Below are 26,512 nucleotides of genomic sequence, written 5' to 3'. Positions count from 1 at the left end.
CACTGCAGCGTTCCCGGCTCCCTGGTGAGGCACATCTCCCTGCTGTTCAGCAGCCGGCGGTGCGGAATTCCTGCCCTGCTGTTTCCCCGTGCGTCCCCAGGCCCCCACGGTGCGCTCACACCTGCGGAGCCGAGCGAGCGCGCACGCCCGGCCCGCTGCGCGCCCAGCCGGCGCCTGCACGTTGGCAGTGCGCTACCCCCCTTGCATCCCCCCTTCTCCGGGCTATATGTGGCATTTCGAAGCTCTGACAATCTGCTTCCAAATGTTTTCCATATTTGTTCAGCCTCCTTGATTCAAATACCAGGAACAACTCAGCCGGCACAAAGCGAAGCTTTGGGGGGCAGAAAACTCACACCCCCATCGGCTGGGCACACACACACGCACGTGAGAGCCCAAAGCCCGCCGGCATGGGGAAGGAGGAGAAAGCCCGGCACGGCACGTCCCCGAACACCCAGAGCCAGACAGGGAAGGCAGCCGGAGGGGAGGAAAGCGCCGGCTCGACGCAGGAGTCCGCGATGAAGAAGAAGAAGCAGAAGAAAGCCAAGGGGGATCCCAAAACTGGCCAGGAGGAGGAATCCCACACTTGTTGTGGCTGCCGTTTCCCGTTGCTGTTTGCGTTGCTGCAGCTGGCGTTAGGCACCTCTGTAACAGTGCTGGGCTTCCTTATGGCAGGCATCAGTTCCTCTCTGCTTGTCAGAGACACTCCATATTGGGCTGGGATAATTGTAAGCATAAAGTCTGTTTCTCCATAAAGTGCCTTTGCCAGCATTAATGCAAGCTGCATGACGCTCCACTTTAGACTAACCAACTGCATGCACGACACCATTTGAGTTATGCTAACTATAAATATTCCTGGGATTAAGTGTCTGGCTATACTTTCCCAAGGAGAACTGCTCCTGCAGAATAACACAGCCTTTCGTATTCTTCCCTGCAGTACCCAACAGACCTGAAATAAAATACAGGGTTGCTGTTCACTGGATGTATGTATTAGCTTGTGTTTTGCAGTGAACTCCTGCCTGGTGATGCTGAAAAAAAAAGTGTTAATTTCTTATGCTGCCAACCCTCTTTGACCACCAAACCATATCAGGTTTTGGATGTGAGAGCATAACTCTGTAACTCTCAACTTTTAGCTGGGCGAGGAGAGCAATGCCTGCTCTGGAGCTTCCTTGCTGTGCTGTGCTGGAGAACTGCTGGGATTTAACCCTCTTCCCGCCGCTGCTCCTGACTACACGTGGCCATGGGGAAGGGGATGGCACTGGTGGACGTGGCAGGGACAGGGAGCCCTTCCCAGGGCCTGCTGGGGGCTCCTGCCACTCTGTCACTCCAGTCACTCTGGAGTGACACACCAGCCTCGCTGTGTGGGCTGGGGGTCTGGGCAGAGGGCAGCGTCCTGCTGGGTGTGAATCAGAGGCAGCTCTGCTGGGGAAGCCTGGGTGGTTCCCCAGCAGCAGCTACCCCTGTCCCCTGTAGGGCTGGGGACAGGGTGTGTGGTGCCATCTGTGGTGTGACTCCGCTGGCTGTGGGCTTGGGGATGTGAGGTTTGCCTTTGGAGGGACAGGATCAGTGATTATGAGCCTGGAATAGGCCATGGATATAATTAAGCATGCGGATTTCTTCCCTAGGCAACAGGTTTCAGGAAAATATGTCCTGAAAATATGCCCTGATGTGTTAGCACAGTCCTGGGTGTTGTCAGATTGTAAGAATTCCCAGCAAACAAATTTGTGTTTAGGAACTTAGAGAAAAGATTTCTTGAAGCTCTGAATAGCTATGGGAGCATCTTCTGTAAATGTAATTTGTTGTTGGAAGATTATCTGAGCATCTGAACTGATTGGGGTTTGCTGTGTTAATCCTGCTGGGCATCCTTTCAGAGGGTGGAAGGAGCAGGGCCTGAGCTCCCAGAGGAAGAGCTCCTCTGACTCATCTCTTCATGTTTCTCTTCTGACTGAAGAGGCATCCAAGAGTTTAGTGGTGTTTTGTGGAGCAAGAGCCTGCCCTTGCTTGGAAGAGGAATTTCCTCCTGGGAAGTTTTGACTGTTACAAACCAGAGAGGAATACAAATGATAAAATAGCAATATGTAGCACGTTCACTCCTCCTTGAGTGAACATGTTCACTCCTCCTTGAGTGAATTTTGAGGATTCTGGAGGTCAGTTTATGTCTTTTCCAGGCAGCACTGTTGCTATCACAGGTTTGAAATAGCTTTTTCACTGGAAAAAGGTGGGGAAAGTGAGCAGGACTGAATTAATGTACAGCCAGGGATATGAGAAAAGCCATGAAGCAGCCCTGGCCTTTGAGAATGTCATCAGTGCCCCAGCAGCATTCATCTGAGACATCCACAAATGGCTGGCCTCCTTGGGGAGGCCTGAAACCCCACCTAAGTCGCTGCTTTCTGAAAACAGAGCTCTAACCCCTGTTGTTTTTAGCAGCAGCTGCCAGCAGTAGTGACATTTAGATGCCCACACGAGGCCAAGCTTGGTCACTTTCAGAGCTCCCCCTGAAAATCAGGAATAATTCTCCATGTGTGTTCCTGAGCTAATTCCTGACTCGGAGCAAGACTTAGCTCTCAGCTGTGGTTGGTGGGCACGTTCTGCACTTGCCAGCCAGGGGAATCCCCGGGGAAACATTTCCTGGGGAAACACTTCCTGGGACTGTGGGAGTTTTGGTTCATGTTGCAGGGTGCCCTGGCTGTTGGGAGCAGCAGTGCAGGCTGTGGGCAGCCCCATGGGGAAGGGTGACTGCACCTGGCTCTGAGTCAGATGGTGACTCTCACCTGGGGACTCTGGTGAGATGTTGAGTCACCAGCACACTCCAGGGTGGTTTGATTCATCCATGCCTCAAACTGGCTTTTGGTGCCCCTCTGTTTACCCTCAGGGTGATGACAGGGACTGTCTGCTGGGGGCACGTGGCCAGGCAGGCTCCTGGGCAACTACGCTGCTCTCCTGTACCCTCAGCCCAAAGCAGAATGGAAGGAGGGATCTGGGACCAGGTCAGAGGGAAGTGAAAAGGAAACTGGTACTAGAAAGGAGAGGATGAGGAGGTGGGGCAGCCCCAGAGCCTGTGTGGAGCACTGGCTGTGGAACCACGGGAGCAGTGCAAAGCACATCCGAGGGGCAAAATGCAGCAGGTGCCACACCGTGCTGCATCTGCTTTGCTCCTGTGCTGTGGTGTCTCCATGGAGGGACTTGGTGCCCACTGGGACATCAGGTGGAGAGAGCCAGAAGGTGCTGAGCTAGGAATTCCAGGTGTGCAGTCACAGGGTGCTGCTGATGAGCTGTGCTAGGGACTGTGCTGAGGACTGGCCTCAAGAGAACTGGGGAAAACTGGTCCACGAAGGAGAACCCTTGGCTAGGAGCTGCATGTGGCTGGATGTCCTGTGGGCTGGTTTTTGGGCTGCATGGAAGGTGTTAGATGGGGGATGGATGACCCATGTGCTGCTTGAGAATGAACCTCATGGCAGAAAGCGGCTTCCCAAAACTCATTTATTCACACAGAAATGAGCAACAGGACAGAAAGATGTGGTGTAAAATACCAGAGCATATTTGTTTTAGTAGCATCCCACTCAAGTGCTCTTTTTAAAGGACTTGATTAGTATTCTGAATCAAGACCTTAAAAAATCTATTATCGAGACCTTTTTAGCAACATTAGATATAAAGGGTGAAGCTCATTCCTGGTGTTACTCCTTTGGAATTACACCAGGCTGGATTTGACCCCACGGCTGTTAATGCAGGATGACAGAAAAATGAAGGAAAATTGCTAATGTGTTAAATAGACCCTGATTGATTGAAAGCTGGTTTTTTTTTTTCTTCTTTATTAGTGGCAAAATGGTGACACCATTCCTTGCTGAAAATCAAGTGCTTCAGTGCATTACCAAGAATGGAAAGGAACTGTTTTTAGAGGAGCAGCCAGTGGAAAATGCTAGTGAGGAAAACCAGGCAAAGCTGTCTGAATTAAATGGGAATCAGAATTCCCATTTCAGAATTCAGAATTAAATGGGTTCAAAACCTGACTGTGTAGGTTTGTGAGGCTGGAGCAGGCCAGGGATTGGGTTCAACATCCTGGGGAATAAATGTGGCCAGTGATCCTCTGACAGGGAGTGAAGGAGGGCTCCAAGCCTGCAGGGCTTCCTCCCCAGAGCATCAGCCCTTCCCTCCTGAGCCCCTGCAGAAGGAAGCTATGCAACTTGCATTGCACCCAGAGCATTTCACCATGAAAAGCAGCTAAAATCCACTTAAAATGCATTTGTCCAAAAATGCATGGGGCATGAGTCAGAAACCAAAGGAAAATTTTATGGACAGAAACTACGAAGCTTTCAGGACTTACCACTTCTGCTTCAGCTTCAGCAACTTATTCCCATTGCTAAGGACAGGCAGATAAATGCAGTAAAAGCAGTGAGGGCAGCATTTGTTTCTCTTGCCTGGAACCAGTTACTGTGAAGGTGCCCATGAGACCTGTCCTGAGCTCCCCAGACTGCAGGCTGGACTCCCTGGCAGTCTCTTCCTTCTTGCTGCTTTGCAGGAGCTTGGACAAACTCTTGACAAACCCACTCATGAGTGCAGGACTTTATTTTTTCCTGTGTCTTGCCACTGGCTTGGTGCATAGCTATGGGCAAGTTACTTAACCTTGCTAAGACTTTGTTATTTCCCCTGCAAAGTGGGGTTAATAGTGGCCATCCTTCACCCCTTGCTTTGAGATCCTGGGATGAAAAGTGTTGCAGAGACAGTAGATATTAATGGTATCCTTTTCATTCTTTTTCATTAGCTTGTGGCCTTTTGACACCCAGAAGAAGTAACGATGTATTTCTCCTTGAAAAACCTACTTTAGATTATTTCCACTGTGATCAAAAGTGGAGAGTACCAGAGTTTTCATGGATAAGCTCCCTTTCCAGCCCTGTTTTGCAGACTCAGGGAGTTAAGAAAGTTACAGAAGTGCTCATCAGAAATGATTATCCAGGGTGTTTATTATTTCTGCCAGGAAGTTATTTTAAATGTATATGTATAGATGTTCATAAAATTAGGACTTTTAAAAACATTTTAAAAAATCTGATTCACGAGCAGCTCAAGGCAGCAACTGTGGCTCCAGCTGTCACTGATTTCATTGCAAAAAGCATCCCGAATGATCTGCTGTGGGCGGAACCCCCAGCCCAGGAGCTCTGACACTTCTCCCTGCTCCAGCCCTTGTCCATCTCCCCAGGTGTTTCCCCAGGCCAGAGAGTCCCTGAGCTTTACTCAAGGGGTGGCCATGGCTTGTGGTTTTTTGGCATAAGTGCTCAAGCATTGGCTTCTCTGCCCTGTGGAGGTGAGGCTGATGTGGGGCTGTGTGGTGCAAAAGGCAGGCATACTTTTAACTGAAAAAGCAGTTTAATCAACTTTCATTTACCTGGAATCAGAAATGTTTATGTCTCTATAACTTTTGCTTGTTTTTAGGGAAACCATTTTCAATTTCTAATAGAAGGTGACTCTTGAAACCTGTTGCCATCAAAAAGTCATGCAGGCATCCATATTTTTTTGGTACAGGCTGGCTTCAGTTAGCCATGGGCAAACATCAAAAGATTTAAGGGAGGACTGCCTTGAAGAAGAGGCCAGTGCTTGTTTAGAACAATGTGTAGCACCAGAGCAGGACTCTTCAGAACCCTCTGCCCTTAAATCTCATCCTCTTCCAAGAGTAACCATGCATTGATTAACTGAAATTCACACTTTGATTTTGCTCAGGTGTGGAGTGGAAAACTTTGATGGGGAGAAACGTTCAAACACTCTGAAGGAATGGTTTGAGAAGGTAACTGCACACCTGAGGTGTGTCTGATACCTGGCCAGGGCTGGTCTAATCCTGGACCCATTAGTGGCTTACCCCACAGTTTGACTGCAGAATTCCTGACTGGAATTTGTGCAAAAAGCCTAGGTAAAATTTGGAGAGGGATATTAAGCAGGTTTCCCCAGCCCAGGTAGCCTCACCACTATAGAGATGGTGGCTTTCACAGTCACAGACACACCCCAAGCCACAAGTGGTGTTCATTACTACTCTCAGCCGTGCTGCACTCCTCAGGCTGAAAATCACTGCCGGCTCTTTGAACTCTTAATTTTATTTTATTTTTTTGATCCCTCAGGCTTTTGTTCAGCCAGGACTGTATTTCTGGTTTAACAGCAGCAATGGACTGCAGCTCCTGGCTGTGTAAGCAATTGTAGCCTTTGGGGGAGTGAAATCTTACCTTAGCACAAGTGATGAGCAACTGACCTTAACAGCAAAGATTATTATGGAAAAAATAGCATTTCATTTGATTGTGGATGCTCTTGCAGGGTTTTGATGACTTTACAGGATTTAAGAGAGAGTTTTGGATCTGCCAGGGGGTGTTAATGCATGGCTTGAAGGGACCTGTAGTAAAGACATCATTATTTTATTCTGTAGGTGGGGTAGTTATTGTGGCGTTTATGGCTGTTGAAAGAATGATTTCCTAGATGATGATGATATTATTATTATTATTGCCATTATTATTGCCATTATTTTTGGAAATAACTTATATGCAACTAAATTGTCCTTAAATTTAACAAGAAGTCTGTAAGGGGTAAAAAAAATTAGGGCACAGTACCTCTGATCTGCAGACTGGCTTCTTTCACACGTGACAGTGAGACCCAGGCTGACCTGAGGCTGATGAAAGCTGGCAGTGAAAGCTGCCTGCAGCACCCATTTTCATCACAGCTTCCTCAAACCTCATAAAGCCAATGAACTTCAGTGCTGCTCTCTGCAGCAGCCTGTAGAGATGTCTGGCACCAGAGGTGATCCAGGTTTATAATGGCAAAGCCAACAGGGACAGGTTCTTTCCTGCATCAAAATCTGTGTCCAGTGGGAGTGTTAGATTTGGTGGACAAAGCAGCTTCTCCAAAGGTGTAGACAGAAGCTAAGCCTTGATGTATCTGATAAGGTGGGAGAACCATCAGCCAAGTATCACCTCTGAGGGAGAGCCAGAAACTCCAGAGACAGCTGCAAGAGATCATTCTTTACCTATGTCCGTAAAAACAGAGATCCCCAGTGTCTCCAAGTGAGCAACTACAAAATAACTTGTCCATAATGGAGCTGTCTTCCTAATTCTATTAACAGTAATTTTCCTCCTGAAGTTTGAGTTTCAGTCTCATTAAATAGGAAGAGTTCTCCTGTGGGTCTCAGCAGTGCTGTGTGGCATTGCAAGGTGTACCTGGGAGAGGTTTTGTCCTGCAGTGTTTGCTTTCTGCCCCTAAAAACTTTGACAGGAGGTTTTTGCTAATGAAGCCCCCATACAAAGAGCTATACTGTGCCTTTGTGAGCATTTGCAGCATTTGCCTTGTGATGTGGCACAGACCCAAGATGCTCCTTAGAGCCAGGCTTTTGTCTCCTGCCTTCATTTCTTGGTGGATGTTCCCAGCCCTCCTGCTTTACCAGCCAAGGTTTTCAAGATGCTCTGGGTAGGAGGCAGTTCGCTAGAGAAAACCACCTATTCTACATTTGGGCTAAAATTGTAGCAATAACAAAAGGAAAACCAGTTTCACAAGCATACAGGGGAGAGATGGAGCCAGATTAGAGCAATCTGTGGTTTTGAAATCTGTCGGAATAAAGCAAACCACATGAATATGTCAGCGTGCAAAGATAATGAGTGCAAACCACAGCGGAAATTTGTGCCCTATGTGTTCATATTTCCCCTAATTACACCCAACCTTCCTCAGCCCTGCCACGTGGTGTCCTTGTGCTCCTCGTACACCTTGTGCTGAATCCTTGCAGGAGCAGATGGGATAACATGACAACAGGTTCCTGCCCTCTTTGGGGTGGGAGCAAGCTGGAAAACTTCTCTTCCTATTTTGACTGTGGCTTAAAAAACCAACAATTATTAAGTCACTTTTCAGCCCTGAGGTGTTCCTGCCCAATAGGAGGAATGTCTGTTGCTTCCCCCCAAAAAGAAATATTATTAAAAATTTTGTACAGCCTAAATATTTAAGTTTTTGGCCAGTGTTAGTAAATAGCTGTTCTCCTGGGTTGTGATCACAGGGTGTGCCTTAAGCAAAATGAAATCTCTACCTTTCCTAAATACTTCTGTATCACATTTGGGTCTTTTTCTAGGCAGTGCTTTCCAAAATTAAATTCTTCCCTTGGATAACCTTTCACGTCACTACCTATTCAGCAAGGGGTGTGTTAGTCCATATGGAAATTTTGAAGTAGGATCTTGAAATAAACTCAAGTTGAAACATGCACAGAAATGCAAATTCCTGGATTTCTGGGTAACAGTTGACCAGAGCAGATCTAATTAAGTGCCATCCTGCAGGTCTCAGAGAATCTGTTTTATTTGTGTAACAAATGCACATTGATTGGTGGCAAGCACGTGCTGAAGTGGGTTCAATTGCATTTAATGTTGTATGCTCAGTCAATAAGGCATGGGAAATGTGTGCTTCACACTGGGATGTGGCAGTGGCTGTTGCAGCACCAGGATGTGGGATTACCTAATGCTGCTTAGCAATCAGCATCAACAGCACCTGTAACACGCCTGCAGCTGTTATAGTTACTTAGAGGCTCCTAAAAAATACTTACCAGTGGATTTTTATAGTTATTCTGTTACACTTCACAGGTGTAATTCAAAGCTGATCTATTAATAATGTATAAAATAGCAGCATAGAGCTGTTTCCTATATAAACATTCCACGCTTTGGTTTCCTCCAAGGAGTGAATTTACCTTTAAAGAGATGAACTGTTAAACATATGTGGGTCATAATTCTCAGCCACATTATTTTTTACTGCCACTTATAAAAACACACCTCTCTGGTCTAAAAAAAAAAAAAAAAAAAAAAAAAATGATACAGTGTTCTTATAAAAGAAATGCTTAAGCTTTCCGAAATGTCCTGGCCAAGACTTGCCAGAATCCTGACCCAGTGTAATCCTTTATAAATACCTCTCTACAAATGTGCCTCTTCAACTATCCCTGAGTATATTATTTAAATCCCAGAGGAACTTTAGAAAGCATGTGCAGGAATGGAGCTGCTTTTAAGTGATAGCCCTTTGTATGGGAAGTTTCTGAAGAGGGAGGTCTGATCCTGCCTCGTGTGAAGCCAGCAGGAATTTTGAAAAGTTGTCCGAGGCATTTGATGGCAGAGAGAAAATTCCAGCATTGGTCTCTGCCCTCAGAAATGAATGCAGCCCTGTCAGCCCTCTGTGGTTAAGTGGAAGGGGAAGGAGGGAGTGGGAACTGTCCCATGATGTCTCATGGCAGTCACCTGGAGGCAAATCTGGCTCTCGGTCCGCGCAAGTGTAAATGCCCACTAGTGTAGCTGAAGCAAAGCAAATTTGATTTATTGCTCATAACAAGATCCTTCAGCACCAGATCCTGAAAATACTTAGGTCCAGCTTTGATATGAGGAGCCCCTATGATTTTGATTGGTCATGAATTTTGGGGATATGATGTTAAGAGAGTGTGTTTAAGCTTTTTTTTTCTTTAGTTCTTGCTGCAGGTCTCTCCTTCAGCCATTACTGGCACTGGGGGAATTTATCATTTGGATATTATCAGCAATAGGATTTCTTATGATTTAAGTGTTATGGGCATGTTAATTGAATTAAAAGATTAATCTATGGTGCAAGGGACCAAGGACATGATCCTGAGAAATAAAACAAATAAAACATGGTTCAGTCACACAGAAGCACTACAGGGCAAAAAAACCCCAGCACTGAAGGACCTTTGACAAGAAAGGTTGTTTTTTCCCCAGACAACCCTGTCAGCTACTGCTGTCAACAATAAAAAGAAAGAAACAAATAAATTGGAGGCCGTGTGTAAGTCACAGGACCAGAATATAAATACACATGACATGGAAAGGAGTAAATAATACTGACGCATTCTTTAGAAATACTCTCGGGCAATACTTCCTATTCATGTCCCACTGAAATGACATGAAATAAAACTTCATGGAGAAAAATGTTACTAATTGCCCAGGTTCTTGAGGGACATGGCTCTGTGTGTGTTGGGAGGTACTTCTCCTTTGCAGGGCTGCTGCCTTGGGCCTTGCACCAGCAATGCAGATGCAAAAAGTTTGATACTTTCTGCAGCAGATCATAGAAGGAACGTACTTATCCATTACTGTCCAAAAGGACAGCTGGGCATTTTTCGCTGCAGGTCAAGCTCCCTGTGGAGCTGGAAATATGGATGTGAGCAGCACTTCCAGGGCATGCAGGTGGGGATGGGGCTGTGATGGAGCCCCACACTCCTGCATGCTTCTCCATGGCATAGCCCCACTTTGGCAAAGGCAGCTCACATGTGGCTCTGACCAAAGAAGGCAAATCCCACTGCTCTGGGAAAGCAGAGTCTCAGATTAATGACAACTCTTTCAAACTCCAGAAGTAAAATGGAGTGGGTGGAAAAAATATCGAATCTTGCTGCAGTCGCTGAGAATTTAACAGCTGTCGTTTATAACCAAGGTGCTCCTAGCAGGGAGGCAAAGACTTGCTCCTGGCCCTGCATGTAGAGAGGACCACCAAAAGGACAGTGCCTGATCTCATCCAAAGTCCCCACTAAGGCTTATCACACCTAAAATGGCTTTTAAAGGTGTGATTTGAAGGGTCATTTAAAAACACGTGCGTGCCATCAACTCAAGGCATGCTTTCCCAAGGCAGTTCAAACACGCACAGATTTCTCCAAACACAGCTCCAGCTGCCAACAGTCTCTCTCACACCCAGATCCAGCCCGACAGGGAGCCCTCACCTGGTGTCTGGGTACCCAACTCCTCCATCCAAGGAATGAACTGCCAAAAAGCAGCAATCTGCTGCTCCTAAGTCCTCCTGTGAGGTTTGTTCACTGATCCTCCAAAAAGTGGGAGAGGCAGGCACTTGACTGGAGTGCTTAGCACAGTGTGGGGACACACTGTGTTTTCTAAACACAAAAAAAGCAAATTACATTCATTGGGCTAGTTCCTCAGAGGAGGATCTTCCCATCTTACCTGGAAAATGCCAACCTGTGAGTACCTGCTCCTGCAGATAAATCCAGAAATAATAATAAATAGGGCTAAATGAATAAACAAGCGTGCAAATACTTTTCCATTAGTTTTAACCTTCAGCAATTACTGCCACAGGGCTAAAACACAGTTTCAGATTGCAGGGGAGATGGATATCTTCTTTAGTAAGGTGTCCACTCCAAAAGAGGGTGAAAGCCTCTGCAATAAACTCTGCTGCTTCTTACCCAGTGGCAGCCATGGTTTAATGATTTAAAACTTGCATGGGTGACATAAAAACCCTGTCAGCACCCAGAGCTACATAGGATGGTGCTCTTTGAGCTTGCAAGCCCAACTTCAGAAACTTTCTGCTCTTTTTTGATGGTTGTGTGGGCAAAAACTCAACACACATCCTGGGGGCTGTTGCTGTGCTGTGTCTTTGATGACTTTGCTTCTACACTGCTTCTTGAATTATGGTTCTGCAAACACAGAAAGATGTCTTGGCTTGGGTGGGGGGGGTGGAGAAAAATTGTGTTTTGTAGGGTTTTTTTAACCTTGACACATTTTACATCTCTCCCCTTGCAGGTCTGTGTGGTGGCCTTAGTGGGATTTGTTATGCTTTGTATCTCATACCAGCCTGATGAGAAGACGTGTGCACAGTTCACAGTGAAGGTACTTGAACATTTTTTAAGCTTTTTTTTTTCTCATGTCATTACATATAATAAAAAAGTTGATACAGAGGATATTTTTAAGACCACAGGAAAAGAAGCGAAAATGCACCTGAAATGCAGGAATGGTTTTCTGTTACTTTCCAGGCAGCCAAGGAAGAAACTGTATCCTATAAAGGGGAAACCCCAATAACATTTCAAATCAGAACAAGATACCATTTTATTCACCATGTTTTAGGAATATAGACAAAGCTGGAATAATTTGGGAAGTGGTCAGAGAGTTTAAGTAGATTAAGTGGGGATAGTGAGCAGGGTAAGAAGTAAGGTGGCATAAAATGAGTCCACTTAAACCAAGGTTTAATAAATGGGAAAGTTTAATGGGAAAGTACTGGGAAAGCACAGGGACATGCATTCTCCAACAAAGCAAATTCCCATCTGTGCATTGCAGGAACTGCACCATACCCCACCTTTGTCTCCAAAACTGCTTTGCTGACACTGGTGAGCACCTAGAAGAGCAAGGCTGAGAAGGCTTGTTTTTAACACCATTTTTCCTGGGCTATTTTTCCTTATTATTGTAATTTTCAGGACTCTTAATATTTTGCAGACACATAATAACCGAGAAAAATACCGACACAAGCAGCACAAAATAACAGTGATTATTAACTGGAAAAAGGCAGAAGGAAACAAAATGCAAGGAGCAGCTTTTCAAACCCTGCCATCCATCCTCCCTTAGAAATTAGACCCCGGTGTGTCTTTTGTGTCTCTCTCGAGCTTCTCTCGTACTTAAAGAAAAAAAGGGAGAAGAACAATTGTGCCTGCCCTGTGGCTGCCTCTACATTGTCCCTTGTCACCTTTCTGCCCCCAAGGAAGGTTACTGGGCAGGGCGGGGGCTGCCTCGCCAGGATTCTTACTGCCTGCCCCGAAGCAGTAAATTGAATTTGGCATCCAGGCAGGAAGGGAGTCATCTCTCGTGTTGGGAAGGGCATGTCGGGCTGGGCAGCTCAGATGTCTCTGCCACCCACCCTGACGGTAAGGAATGTGAGCCATCGTTTCTGTAGGAAAACAGACATTTTGGAATTGCTCCTGAGGTGATGTAAAATGGGCCATTCCTCATCACCTGGCAGAATTAGAGCTTAAATCTCCCTGGTTCAGTCAATAGCCTATGGACTGTTGCTTACCAAAGGCACCGTCCTTCCCAAAATCCCCCTTCCCAGCATTTCCTATTGCAGCATGCCACAGAACTTCATCATTCCTAGGCTGTTCACCTTTCCTGTCCCATGTCCCTGCTGGGAGCTGTTATCCCACAGTTTGGGATAACAGGACCAAAAGAAAAGTTTTGTCTGAAGGGCTCATACCTATTTTAACAAAGTAGGAGCTAAAACTCTTCTCCAGGACTTCAATCACATAGGACTCATCCACATCTCCAGTATCACTTCTCAAATCTTTAATTTTCAGTTAAAGGCTGTCTCTGAACTAAAAGCAAGCATTAGCTATGACAAGACTGAGGATGCAAGAGTGCAGTCATGAGACAGATTGTTCAGAGGGTTGTTCTTTTCTCCTTGAGGGCCTGAAGCTTCATCAAGCCCTGCAGTTGGGTTCAGCCCAATCTGCTCTGACCATCCTTATGGGGTGTGGCCCAGGTCCTGCCCTCATACTGATATCTGGTTCCCATCAGCCAAGCATCATCCTGCAGGAAAATCCTGGCTGAACTTCCCTGGAGTGCATTAAGCACCCCAAGGTCCCTTGTACAGCCCAAGGATCACTGTAGAGGAGGACCACACACACACGCACGCGCACACACACACACAGGCCTGGGGGATTTGGGTCATCCCCCAAGGTGACCCTCTGACCACTGCAAGCAACTCCCTTGGGGTGGAAAACAGGAGGAGACGTGTGCAGTCCTCTCTGCCTTCCTCCCTCTCAGCAGCTGCTTCTTTCATTTCACACTTGCTTGAGCCCTGGATCCTGTTAAAGAAAGAGGTGTGAGAGCCGCTTTCGGCAGAAGTCCCTTCCCGAGACTGCTGTGGGTACCCGCAGCACACCATGTGTCCCTGAGAAAGGGAGGCCACCCAAAGAGAGGGTGGCTGTGCCCTTCAGGGGGACAGCAACAGCCAGTGAGTGCCACACAGGAAAATCTTGAGCCATCCTGTGGAGTTCCTGGGCTCTGTGCTGACATTTGACAGAATACTCCCTGCAGCCCGGGGTAGTGACGCCCTCTGCTCCCACACGCCCAGCCCACGCCGTGACACACCATGGTTCCTGTTCCCTGCAGGGGCTCATGCCTGAGCCACCACCACCCTCAAAAAGGGCCTCCTGATCCACCTCTGCAAACCTCTCTGCTTCCACCTCTGATAACTATGAGCAGCGTTTTTCATGAGGAACTTAATCCGTCTTCCTGTTATTTATTTCAATTTAGTCACAGAGGACAACTATTGCCAGTAATATTGCTAAAATGTCTCTTCCTCATATGAGGAGCATGAAGGAGGATGAGCTGCCATGCTCTGAGGTCATTGTACACTGTCTCTCCCCACTTCCCTTTTCTCCTATTTAAGCAGCAATTGCAGTACCTGTCTCTCTGAAGCTGTTAAAAAACAGTTTTCCAGTGGCAAGTCCTGGTTCCTGGGCAGAGCCCACCACACAGTTGTATTTGTGATGCTGAAATTGCTTCCAGGTCTGGCATGTGATTAATCTGATGATGGAATCTCAGCACTCACTGTCTTGTGCTCCCTCAGAGGCAGTGCTTGCATTTGGCTCACCTTTGATATTTGGGAACGTGTTCATTTTCAGCAGCTCGCAGAGAGATTCCTCTGCAAACATCCTGTGAGAATAATAAGCTTTTTGGAAATTGCCCTGAGTCCCCCATGCATGTCCCTTTGCCTCCAAGGATTATCATAAGAGCTGCCTGTGTATTCAGATTCTGATATTTCCTTCCCTTTAGGAACACAACAGACAAATTTTCCCATGCTGTACCTAGAGCATAGATTAGGCTGTTGTGTCCTGACTTTGGATAGAAGTTGTTAGCTAAATAAAATGCCTGCCAAGGGAGAATCAGGCACATGGTGCAGTCTTGGCTTAGTATCCCATCTATTAGGGAGGCCTGATTCTGTCTTCTGCTGGGCTGAATCCAGGGACTTCCACCAGGACTTCTATATCACAGAACAACCAACATTTGTCCATTTTCTGCTTTCCCCATCGAACATATTTGCACCATCTCTGAAAACAATGCCATTGGCTTATGAATTACCACATCTTGGTTTGGAGGGGGTCCATCAGTCAGCAGCACTCCATCTTCTCTGTGCTTCATATGAGGAGGTGGCCCCATTTTCCAGCTTCACCTTTCCCATGGACCCTTCCCTTGAAAGCTGAGGGGACAAAGTAATTGCATTTCATAAGAGCCGCCCTCATTTTGAAGCTGCCCTTGGTTTAAGGCCACAGGGGAAGTAATTAAATTTAATAGCAGCCAAGTCTTGGAAACTAAGATCTTTCAGTAAGAATTTGGTGATAGGAAGGGGAAAATGTACATAGTGTTTCAGGACCTGCAATAATCCCAAATATTTTTTTTTTCAGGCTGGCAACCAAACAGAAAATTGATTCACAGTGTAGTTCTAAGATAAATGCACCAGGAGTGTGAATTTTATCAAGACATACATAGTTGGAGTTTCAAGGTCAAAAAAAAAGCTTTTATATTGATATTTTGCTTGCAGTATTGAGGTTAAGAGAGAGAAAGAGAGAGAGAAGCTGCTGTTTAAAATAACAGATTCCCAACCATGCCATGTGTCTGACAGATAAGACGCCAAGGAAAATAAATGTTTTTACAGCGCTGAACAGAACCAAAAAATGCAATTTTGGCTAAACACAGAACATGATTTTAATATACATTCACACATATTTTGTACGCAGTGCAGCAACTGCCAATTCCAGCTATCAAAAGCAAAGGGAAGCCCATATGTGCTGGTATCCAAAGCTCTCAGGTGAATCCCAGGGTGTCAAAGGCTCCGACTTGCTGCCAGTTTCCATGTGTTTGTGGGGGTGGACTCTGCAAAGCTACCCTTGATAAAAGCCACGCTATTTTTAAGCTGCCACTGTTGTGAGGAGCAGTGGAGGTGACAAGCAGACCCTTGTCCTTCTCACATTGTAGCACTGGGAAAAGAAGGGTGCTTGCTGCCCTTTCATGCCTGTGAAAGACTTCCCCATGTTTATGGGACATGTTTTGGAAGCAGACTGAGCACAGCACACAATTTTTTTGTGGAGATCTGCATTCCCATTCTGCACTGGGACATGGGAAGCAAAAGTCTGGCTGCATCCACAGGGCATAAAGTGAGAGATCAGCCACACCGCTGCCTGATTTGCAAGTATAAATCATATTTGTTTGGACATGAGCAAAGTCTCAAAAACATCTAGAGCTCAGCACAGCCTGGGGTAAGATGGCAGCCCAAGGCTCAGTCTGCTCAGCTCTGCTTGCAGGCACTAAATTGTCTCAACTGATGACCGTGGCTCCTGTCAAAGCAGGTACGACTGGAGAGGAAAATGCTCCCTCCCTCTCTAGAAAGCTTCTTGACGTATAGACACACCAGTTCTCTGGTGGTCTCCCCAGGACTCCAAATTGCAAGGCAATTCTCATACAAAACATGCAAGGCAAGTTCTTGAGATGACCTGCTGAACTTCTCATCACAAGGAGCCTTGCAACTGTTGAAGCACCCAATCTCCAGTCAGTACATTGAGGGTGTGCGATCCCTGAAAAGTACCTGTGCTTGCGTTCCTTGTAAGTTCCTCAAACTCTACGAAGCTAGAAAAAGTATCTCTTTTTTCCCCCCCCTTTCTTTCAGCTACTGTATTTTCTCCTGAGCGCCCTGGCTCTGGTTGCCTGTGTTTTGGCAGTGGCTTTTGCTGCACACCACTACTTGCAGCTGACCAAGTTCACCTGTGACACCATCCAGGATTCCTGCCAGTGCAAACTGGACACTGCAGACCCCCTGGGCCGCACCTTCGTGTACCAGGACACCGACTGTGGCGGCCTGACCACCATGCTCAGCCTGTACCTCCTTCTGCAGATGGCTCTCAACCTGGTGGCAGCCCTGGTGTGCCTGCTGATGTGCTTTGTGGTGTGGAAGCACCGCTACCAGGTCTTCTACGTGGGTGCTCGCTTCCAGCCTCTCACAGCTGCTGAGGGCCACGGGCAGCAAGTGTAGGGTCTGGGCTGGGCTGGCAGGGGCTTGTGGCCAGGGATGGGAACTGCCACCACAGGCACTGCAGAGGGATGGGCCCTTGGAAGGTGTTTGATGAGGAAAAACGCTCACACAGCTTTAATGAATTGATTTTTCAATCCTTTTGGGAGCATTTTGTACAGCTGCTCTTGAGAAAAGGCCTCTTGTGAGATTAGCCAGAGGTCACAGAGTCCTCAAGATGCAGCTGTACAAATGCTCCCCTCAGAGGATCTGTAATAGCCATGGATAAAATCTTTGGGAACTCATCTGCAGGGCTACAGCCATTACAAAATAGGGTCCATTTCCCTCTTGCCTTCAGAGAAGCTATGCCAATTTCTACCAGATAAGGATCTGATCCAAACTGCTTAATTATATCAGTGGGAACATGCTTTGGGAATAAATCATATCTTGGTGCTCTGGGTGTAATCCATGCTAACCTGATGGGAATTTAACATTCAGACAGGGATGAGGGAGGTCAAGACCTCTTCCAATGCAGGCTGAGACCAACACCAAAGTGAATATATTGATGGCTGCCATATAAAATAGACATATAACTTTTCAGAGGGAATAATGGTATAGGCTACCTAACCCAATTACTAATAAACAACAAATATGAGCGAGTTCACTGAAGGTTCTTTGGTGGGCCCTGCTTGAAATCCCAGGCAGATTTCTGATGTTTGGGAGAAAAGATCAGTTTAAGAAACCTTGAGTTGCACTCCTAAGGTAGAGGGACCCTAAATCTGCAGTCATGTTGAAAACTATGTCCATAATGCTCTAATTGCAGGCTGACAAACCCAGATTTTAGCCAGTTCCACCAATTATACTTCAAGCACAAAAGGCCAAATGCATTTTTGGTGTAACTCCTCTAAAGACAATCAGCCTTACACACCAGCAGTGGAGTCGGGCCAACAGCCCTGAAAGATATATCCCTGCAACAATGAATGTTTTTAAAATGGGGTGGAGGGAGGGAAGCAAGAAGAGACTGCCAGTCTCCCAAAGACATCTCTGATAATGATGAGGGCAAGAGAATAATGATTTCTTAATGAGGGTGGAAAAACAAAGCATATTTAAGCAGTGCTTTTTCACCCTGAAAGTGCAGCTCTAGAAGTGCTTTACATCTCGTTAGCCTTATACCAAGACAACTACATTGGTTTGTCCCTTGAACTGCCATTTCCACTTGCACAGCATGGACAGCTAAATTTAGGAACAATCCCTAATGGGCAGCATTTGGCACTGCCTCCTGATCCATATCTGTGCAAGGGCAAGCCAGCTGGTGCTCACACCCTGCCATGATGAGGGATTTCCCAATCCCAGCCAGAACAAGGATGTCTCTGAGGTGGGGTGGAGCAATCACATGCCAGAAAACTTGTGCCATAATCACCAGCTAGGAGGAAGCAAATTAAATTTATATAAGGCTTTAAAGAAAAAAACAGCCAACTTTCTGCAGCAAAAATAGTCATCAAAAAATCAAAAACCCAGACTGGCACAAACCTAGTTGTCTAAGGAGCTCTAATCCTACAAAAAAAAACTGTCTTCCATGTGGTGATCACACATCATCCAGGGGCTAGCCCATCAAGCCTTCAGGGTCAGAAGATCACAGTGTAGTGAAATCTCCTGTGGCCCACCTAGAACACTGTGGGGTATAGGGGCTGTAGTTTTAGTCATGGAAAGTGCCTCTGGAGCAGACATAGCATCACCAAGGTGCTCTCTGCCAAGCCACAAAGGAGGAGCTGCAGGACATGAGGGGTTTTGAGATCTGCTTCCAAATGACCTTTTTTATTGCACCTAAAAGTAACAACCACTCCTAAGCCTGGCTGCAGGGTACATTTGCAAGGGTGCCCATGTCACCACCCATCCAAAGACCTCAGTCTGCCTCCCAGGCACTGCTGGGGCAAGCTGAGGCAGGAGAGGACTGGGATAGCAGGCTGGTGGTATCAGACTCATCCTTGGGGCCATCCATGCGGACATGGCAGGAACCACCCCATCTCCCATGGCTCTGGTGGAACATGCTGCCAGCAGTGCTCACAGACCTGTGGTAGGGCCATCCTGCCTGGAGATGGGTACACAGGGGTGCCTCTCACCTTGTGGTGTGCTCAGGTTTGTCCCCCGTCCCACACACGCCTCCATGCTCTCTGTGGAAGCTCAGGGAAGAGGATGTACCTTCCTCCTACCTGCATGACCCTCTGCCCATCCCTTCAGCCAGAAATGTGGGATCCTTTCTCCACACAGAAGATAACAAGGAGCAGGAAAGGGATCACAGGGAGCCTGAATGACAGCTGAGCTTTGGGGCCTCCCCCCAAGAGGAAGGCTGTGCTGGCACAGCAGGGCATGCTTCCCTCCCCCCACCCATCCAAAATGTCCCTTTGCTCAGGGGATAGCTTGGTGTGCAGCACTCCACCCTCCACCCTGGCCCAGCAGCATTTCCAGCAGAGCTGCCCTTTGTCTCCTTGATCCTCTGACCCCTGCCTCACCCACACGTTCTCACCGCGGTCTCCCATCACCTCGCAGGTGCAGGGGATGGGGCTGGGCTGGCGGTGCCCGGCCTCTGCCTGCTCTCCCCTGGGCTGAGATTTGCTGGGGCTGCTCTGGGGCACGGCAGACACAGCGGGGATGATCACAGAGCTGCTGTAAATGCCTTCGGCATGTGGGCAGGGAGGAGAAGGGAGGTCTGGATAACAGAGCTTGCTCCACTTAACAAGCTGCGCATCTCTATATCAGCTCACCCTCCACTTCCAGCCACGAATTCGGTTTGCTAATCAGCACAATGCAGCTTAACCCCTTGCTCTGGAAGAAAGCAATATTCATCATGTATTCTGTTGATGGTTTATATGCTTAATGAATAAATATGGGGCATTTCGATCTAGCAAAGATGAACTTCTTCATTTCCTTTTCATGTATCTCAAGAGCATAAAATCAAAACAGGAGAGGTGGAGAAACAGACACAGAAGGTTTAGGAACTGGTTTCCCCTTGGGTATGGTTTTACAATGTGTATTTTGCTTGGATTGAGAATTTTGGAAGGTACTAATTAAAGGATTTTCACCTAGCACAGCATATCCACACACCTCCCAGCCTTTTCCCAGTGTCAGACTCCACGTGGACTGCACCAGGAGAAAGACTGGGACTATAAGGCTTGGAAAGGACAGAGATGTTGAAAAAGAAAACAATTTTTTATAAGCCTGGGAAAATTTATCTTATAGGTGAATTCCACATAAAGGAGTAGGATTAAACCCCTATGGACACACAGAATTTGCGAAGAGCTCGATCTAATTTATTCTCACAAACCCAGGTGTGATTCTCATTTGCACCCTGGCCACTTTACACTGTTTTCCCAGTGTAAAGGGGTTGTAAAGACGGCATCAATCATCTTTACACCTACTTCATGGCCATTTTACACAGCTAAAAGGGCCCTTTGTGTAAATGAGAACTCAAGCCCTAGAGAATTTAATAGAGAGGAGATCCTTTCTATAGACTGTGCTAGACCCTCTAATAGGGTCTATTACTGAGATATAACTCTCCACTGGATTTTATAGCTTGGCTTAGAGATCATCAGTCTCGATTAAATTCAGTTCTGCAGAACTTTTCCAAAGGCCATAACCCTCTGGTGTCATGCCTGCTCCTCCACCCCGAACACACAAAGAGTGATGGTGTTGCATGGATAACTGCTCGGGATCTTAAAAGGAGGAGCAGCAGCAGCCACCACTTTCCTCAGGCTCTGAGGCATTTTGATGTCGTGCTATGCAAATGCCGAAGCAACAACAACGGCAGCGAAAAGGGAACCGAGACGCGGCGCCTCCCGGGGAGCCAAAATGTCACATTCTCAGCCCCGCCAGGCCCGTGCCCTGTCCTGCCCTGCTGCCGCTGCAGGGCCAGGGCTGGTGGGCGAAGGGGAAGCACGGCCAGGCCTGGCCCCACGCTGGGGCTGCCACCAGCCCTCATGTGACGGCCATCTGCGCCTCGCTGGCCCGGCCGCCGCTGCGTGGGCACCGCTTGGAGCTTTGCCTAAACAACAACTCTGCGCAAGAGCGCCGGGAGCTGCAATCAACTCGCAGGGCTAATTTTTTTTCTATTTTTTTTTCCCCTTTTTTCACGCTCCCAGCCAGTGCAATATTTGCTCTGGGGCCCTTTCGAAAGAGAAAGCACGCTGCTAGCGTGTGAGAGGAGCCGCGGCTCAGGTCCTCTATATTTAGAAAGTCAGGATGTCATACCTCGCCTTGAAATTTTCATAGTCCCCTGCACCCCACCCACCCACACACGTACACATGCTTTCGTCTGGAAAATGTTTTTCGGTCTTAGCAAAGGGTGTTGGCTTAGGGGGATTCGAGGGAGGTGCAGAGCAACAACAGCAGCTCAGGCCCGGGCACGACGCTCGAGGCCTCCTTAAGGCAGCGGGCACGGCCGGCACTGGGCAGCCCTGCTCCCCTGGCTGCAGGGCAGGATCGCTGCTCCCCCATGGCCTGTAACACAAATCCCAAGGCACTGCTGAGCTGTTCTGAGGTGTAGGGAAGCTCTGTCCTGTGTCACATCAGGCAGCGCTGGTCCCTCAGCCAGCAACATCTTGGCCAGGTCATTTTTGAGTTGCCATGCACAGACTGCAGCACCTGTAGCAAAAACTCCAAGAAGGTGAACTTTGGGGGTAGCTCATCTCTGCAGTTCCTCCTCCCCAGGGGTTTTTACTTTCTGTTAAATGGCTGTCTCTAGTAATCTCTACTCAGTAGCATTTATCCTCTGCTAACTTGCCTCTGTAGCCAAATATCATAAACAGTGATTACGTCTATGAAGACTGGGGTACATTTTTTTTCTCGTTTTGGTACCTGGTCTCCATGCCTTTGTCCGAGCAATGGTTGCAAGCCTCATCTGAACTTCAAACTTGTTGTGGTGGAGCTGGCGATATCTTTTTCCTTTCTTTTTAAAAAAGAGATGGGCAATACCTATTTAACTTGTTACCTCAATACTCCACAAAGCCATCTTTGCATTTGAGTAAAAGATGCAGCAGCCTCCAAGGCTGGCTTACAGTGACTGGCTGCAGAAAGAGCACGGAGCTCAGGCCACCCAAAGTCACCAGTGACCTCTTCACTTGGGTGCACCCAGGTATCCCTGCCTGGCACAGACATCTGAGACTCAGCCACCAAATATGAGCAGCAGCCTGGACTGAGAGCAGAGAATAACCTGCAGAAGGTGATTTGAGTACCTGCCTCTCCTTCAGTGAGATGGATTATGACTGATGAGTGCTGGGCTGACCTCAAGTTACAGGAGATATAGAGAGTGACACCGATTAAGGCAGCCCTTGGCTTTCCAAGCCATGATTGTCCTGAAAATGAGATATTTGAGCTAGACAGGGTTTTAACCCCATTTCACTCTCATAGCTGTGTAAGGAGAACTATTTTTAATTAGCCCAAAGCTAACTGAAGAGGGATTTCTCCTTGCTTCAGTGTAGGATTTCTCTCTCACCAAAATTATGATGAGAAGAATCTTTTTCCTGATCTGTTCTCCATGAGGCTGCCTGGGAGCATCACTGCTGGAGCCACAGCTGTATGCATGCAGAGATGTGTGGAAACCACCCTCATATCTTTTTTGGGACATTTTCTTCCAGTTCCACAGCTTCCAGAGCTGACACAGGAAGGGCAGGGGAAGCTGGTGTCCCAGATCCATAATGTGCTCGAGTCAACCAAGCCCTGCAGTGATCCCCATTTATACTGACACTACTGGTCACCAGGGATTTGGTGGGATAGTTTAGGGAACAATCACACTGAAAAGGGAAGAAAATAGACATTTACACTTTCCCTTCCACCTTGTGAATCCAGGCAGGAGAGCAGCACGCACATGAAGAGACCCAAGAGGAAATACGAAATCCTCCCACCCCGTTTTGCTGCCCAAACCTGCCAACGCACTGAGAAACAGTGAAAACATGCAGAAAATAAACCCCCAGAAATCAGGCACTTTGGGCTTTCAAGATCCAGAGTGTTGTTAGATTAGGAATGTGAAAATTAGTGCATTTTTATGGCTTGTCCAATTCTTCTAGACTGCCTTAGGTGAGGACCCAGGCAGCCATGCTTCTTTGCTGTCACCAAAGAAAGAAAATTTTGTAACCTGACTGGGAGAGGGGAGGGATAGGAAACGGCAGTTTATAGGATGTACTCATATATCTATCTATCTATATATTTTTTTTTTTTTTTTGGTGAGGCTACTTTTTGCATAGATTCAGCTTTTTTATTTTTCTTGTGTACAAAAGGAAATTGTAGGATCTCAGCTGGCAAAATTCTGTGTTTCTGAATTAACAGGAGTTGCATTTCCATGTTATTTCTAATAGCATTTTTCTGTCACCCCACCCAGGTTTCAGTGCTTCTCTTACTTCTCCATTTTCCAGTGAGGCAGGACTTTCCTGGCACATCCTCTCCTGACCCCACAAAAGGCACTGGTTCTGTGGGCTCCATGTGAGTCGCCCCTGCTTAGCCAAGGAGGGGAGGCACGATTTGCAAACTGGATCCTGATACTTCTCCTGAGCTCTCCAGCCACTGATTATGCTGTTGCTTACAGCAAATTATCAAAAAGTGACAGACATCCAGTGCTTAAAAATCTCACAGGATAATTGCCTGCTAATAGACAACAAGGGCATTTCATTAGCCTAAGTGGCAAGTGAGGCTACTGAGTGGTGGGAACAGCAGGCCCTGGTCATAATGCCACCAAATTACACCTGAAAGGGAAAATTTGGGACCTGCAGACAACAACCAGGGACCCCTCTGTGCTCTGGTGTTGCACTGAATAAGAGAGACTTGCAGGGCATGTAGGATCACGGGGTATGAACGCTCATCCTCATCTGTGAGGGAAGCTGACCCCATTTGAAGGGTTCACTCCAGCTGAGGCTCAGTGCCAGGCTTGCTCCACTCCTCAACCCCAGATAGATTTGGGGTGACAAATCCTCAGACCTGGAGGGAAGAAGCAGGTAGAGTAGAAGAGGAATAAAGATTTGTTCAATTTGTCTTTGTCTGAGCATGGCACATCTTACTGTAAGGCTTTCCCCACTAACAGGAACATCTTGATTGGGGCTGGTATGGAGTCTGATGGATTTTTCTTTCAGTGCCTGTATGAGGATTTGAGTCAAGGCACTGAAATGGATGAAAAACTAACTCATATTTCCTGTGCCACTGAAATGGATGAGAAACTAATTCATATTTCCCACATCTAATACAAAGCATCATTAGCCCTGCTGCAGCACAGTAGGGGCAACACCAGCTATTAAAGAAAGCGGGTTGATTAAGGGGCAACCTTGAAGACTAAAAATAGTCAGGGAAATAAGAATCAATGCCATATGAAAGCAAACACGCAGTCAGTTGTTATCACAGAGCTTTTCACGTGATGGTCTGTGCACTGATCTCACCCAGAGAGTGTTTGTTTTGGACAGTCTTAAAGGGTCCGGCTCCATGGATTGGCAGCAACACGGATGGAGTGATCCGAGAGCACAAGCCTGATCCAAAGTCCATGGAAGTCAAGTGACTGCTCCAAGCACTCCCTGTAGGAATCACTCTGGGTTTGGAAAGATATGTTGCAGTTAAAGACATTGGTCTGGGCTTAGGGAAAATGTACTGACACTGTCACTGTCACTGTCAAATCCAGCCAGAGACAAGTGAAAAACAGAGGGGTTGTGGCTAATAAGTGCAACACAGAATAAAAATAAAGTGGCAGAAGGAAAACTTGAGCAGTCAAGGGAAAATACAGCAAGTTCAAACAAACTGCCTTGGCCCAGACACATTGCACAGAACAGGCAGTGATTTGAAGGGGAAGAGAAGAAGGATGGCAGGAACCCAGCATCCCACTTTTTCACTAGCCTCAAAAACATTGCAGGGGATGCAAGAAGAAAAAAATACACGGCTTTGGTTCTGTCTGGGAACATGTGGCACAAACTGAGGCAGAGGAGATTAAACTTGGCTTTGCCCTATTTCCCCCCTCTTTTTTCACTCCCCTGCTCTCTGCTAGTATTAACTGGGCTGCTTGCTCCTCAGCAAACAACCAAGTAGCCAAAATATGGGTAGGATTCTTGCCATAACCAAACTAGCCAATGAATGAAATAAGGCACTTGTTTCCCAGAGCAAAGGGAGGGGAAGGGGGGGGAATTTAAGCATTTCTGTGTGGTGTTGGAAACCCACCTTGAGTAGAAGCAGTCCCTCAGCTCACGCAAACCACCAGTGCTCCTCTGACGTCAATTGGCAGCCGCTGGTTTGCACCATCCCAGGACTGGCTGCAGCAGCACAAGCAAACAGCTCGCCCGGCCAGCGGGACACACGGCGAGAGGCAAGCTGGAGTCCTGCACCCCTTCCCTCTGCCTCACTGCTCTCCAGCATCACCCACTGCTCTGCTTTCAGAGGCAAAAGTGTGCAGACCAGCTATTGCAGGCGTGTCTCGGGCGAGTGGCACGTTGACTGGCACTGGGTGGGTGGCACAGGGTTGCAGGGGGATGCCAAGAATCTGAGGGTGCAGTGGGTCTCTGCTGCTGAGGCCCTCAGGACTCAGAGCCACCACTGAGCTGTGGCAGTGCCCGGGCAGGGTGCCAGGGAGAGAGCAATGCTCATGCAGCCATGTGAGAGGCAGGACCTGAGTCCACAGGGAGGCTGCTGGCTCCATGAAAGGGATGGCTGATGTTCTCCAGCCTCTGTCTGGAGATCCTGTGAGAGAGGGTTTGGGGGAGCTTGTCAAAGAAGGATGAGAAAATTACTGACCATGGCACATACCTGGTCTGTAATACGCTGTCCTTTTCACTCTTTCCACCAAACAGACTCCAGGCCTGAAGGGAGTGGGAGCAGGAGGAACCTGACTCCTCTCAGGGTGCTTCCTGAAGCCCACGGCAGGAGGAAAAGGAGGGAGCAGCTGTTCAGCTCCTTCCCTGCCCTTCCACACCAGGTTCTATCCCACAGCCACCCATTCCAGCCCATCCCAACCCAGAATGCATCCCACAGGGGACACAGGGAGAGCTGCAGTCCAAGAACTGTGTCCCATCACTGCTCGTGGGGCTGGGCAGCCCTCAGTTTCAGGGAACGCTGCTGAGCCAGCAGTGGCAGGATGAGGCAGCCTGGGGAGCCTCTGGGGACCACGCACGGCTGCGTTCCTGGGCTGCATTTTTCAGCAATGGCAGAGCAACCCACTCCCTTTCTTCCCACCTGAAAGGACTACAAAGGCCTTGACTTACAGAATAGGAGGTAGCTACAGCCCCTGCAAGCCAGTTCAGATGAAGCTGCCCTGAATGAACCCACAATGAAGGCAGCCAGAATTGCTGATTGCCTCTGAAAATAAAAGCATCAGAAACCTTTAACTCCCATATCTCCTTCCCTACCTGTGCTGAGGGCTGATCAGGAGCTTGGCTTGCGTGGTGCAGCACAGAACCCCCACTGAGGTGTCTGCTCCATCATTCTCGTGGTCAGCCCTTGTTCCTGGAAAAAGCAATGCTGTGTGGAGCCACAGGCTGGAGCTCAAAGGCACAGTGGAGGAAGGGGGCTGGACATGAGCTGTTCCCAAGCCAGAAACAGTTTGCCCCCATCACTTTTGCTGCTTCCAGAGACAAGAAGTGGGCTGAGAGGGTGTGTTGTTATGTCTCTTCACAACACACCTCCTTCTTGCAGACCCCTTTGTGGAGTTCCTGGACCTACATTTTAAATGCTCCAACACAGTTGAAGCAAGGTATAAGCCCGCCCTGGGACTTTAGTTTGAACCTGTTCATTTCATGGGACA

At 47.6% G+C, this 26,512-nt stretch overlaps 1 protein-coding gene and 1 long non-coding RNA gene across 3 annotated transcripts; one reads left to right on the top strand and one right to left on the bottom strand.

Annotated features, from left to right (window-relative positions):
- The first annotated feature begins 243 nt into the window (after positions 1-243).
- SSPN (sarcospan) lies at positions 244-19,662 on the top strand. The gene is made up of 3 exons (XM_030238408.2): positions 244-725; positions 11,508-11,594; positions 16,417-19,662. The coding sequence occupies exons 1-3, from the start codon at positions 408-410 to the stop codon at positions 16,777-16,779; spliced, it is 768 nt and encodes a 255-aa protein (XP_030094268.2). The 5' UTR covers positions 244-407; the 3' UTR covers positions 16,780-19,662.
- On the bottom strand, positions 13,437-26,096 carry LOC127059086 (uncharacterized). Of its 2 annotated transcripts, XR_007776528.1 has the most exons (3): positions 24,937-26,096; positions 14,835-14,952; positions 13,437-14,408 (listed from the first exon to the last, which is right to left on the bottom strand). It is a non-coding gene; the product is annotated as an uncharacterized LOC127059086 (long non-coding RNA). The 2 variants fall into 2 exon arrangements; XR_007776527.1 differs by having other exon boundaries at positions 13,437-14,952.
- Positions 26,097-26,512: the final 416 nt, after the last annotated feature.

This window comes from Serinus canaria, chromosome 1A (genome assembly GCF_022539315.1).
Source record: "Serinus canaria isolate serCan28SL12 chromosome 1A, serCan2020, whole genome shotgun sequence".
Lineage (NCBI taxonomy): Eukaryota > Metazoa > Chordata > Aves > Passeriformes > Fringillidae > Serinus > Serinus canaria.
The sequence above is the reverse complement of the archived record's forward strand: the minus strand, read 5'-3'. Positions and strand labels throughout refer to the sequence as shown.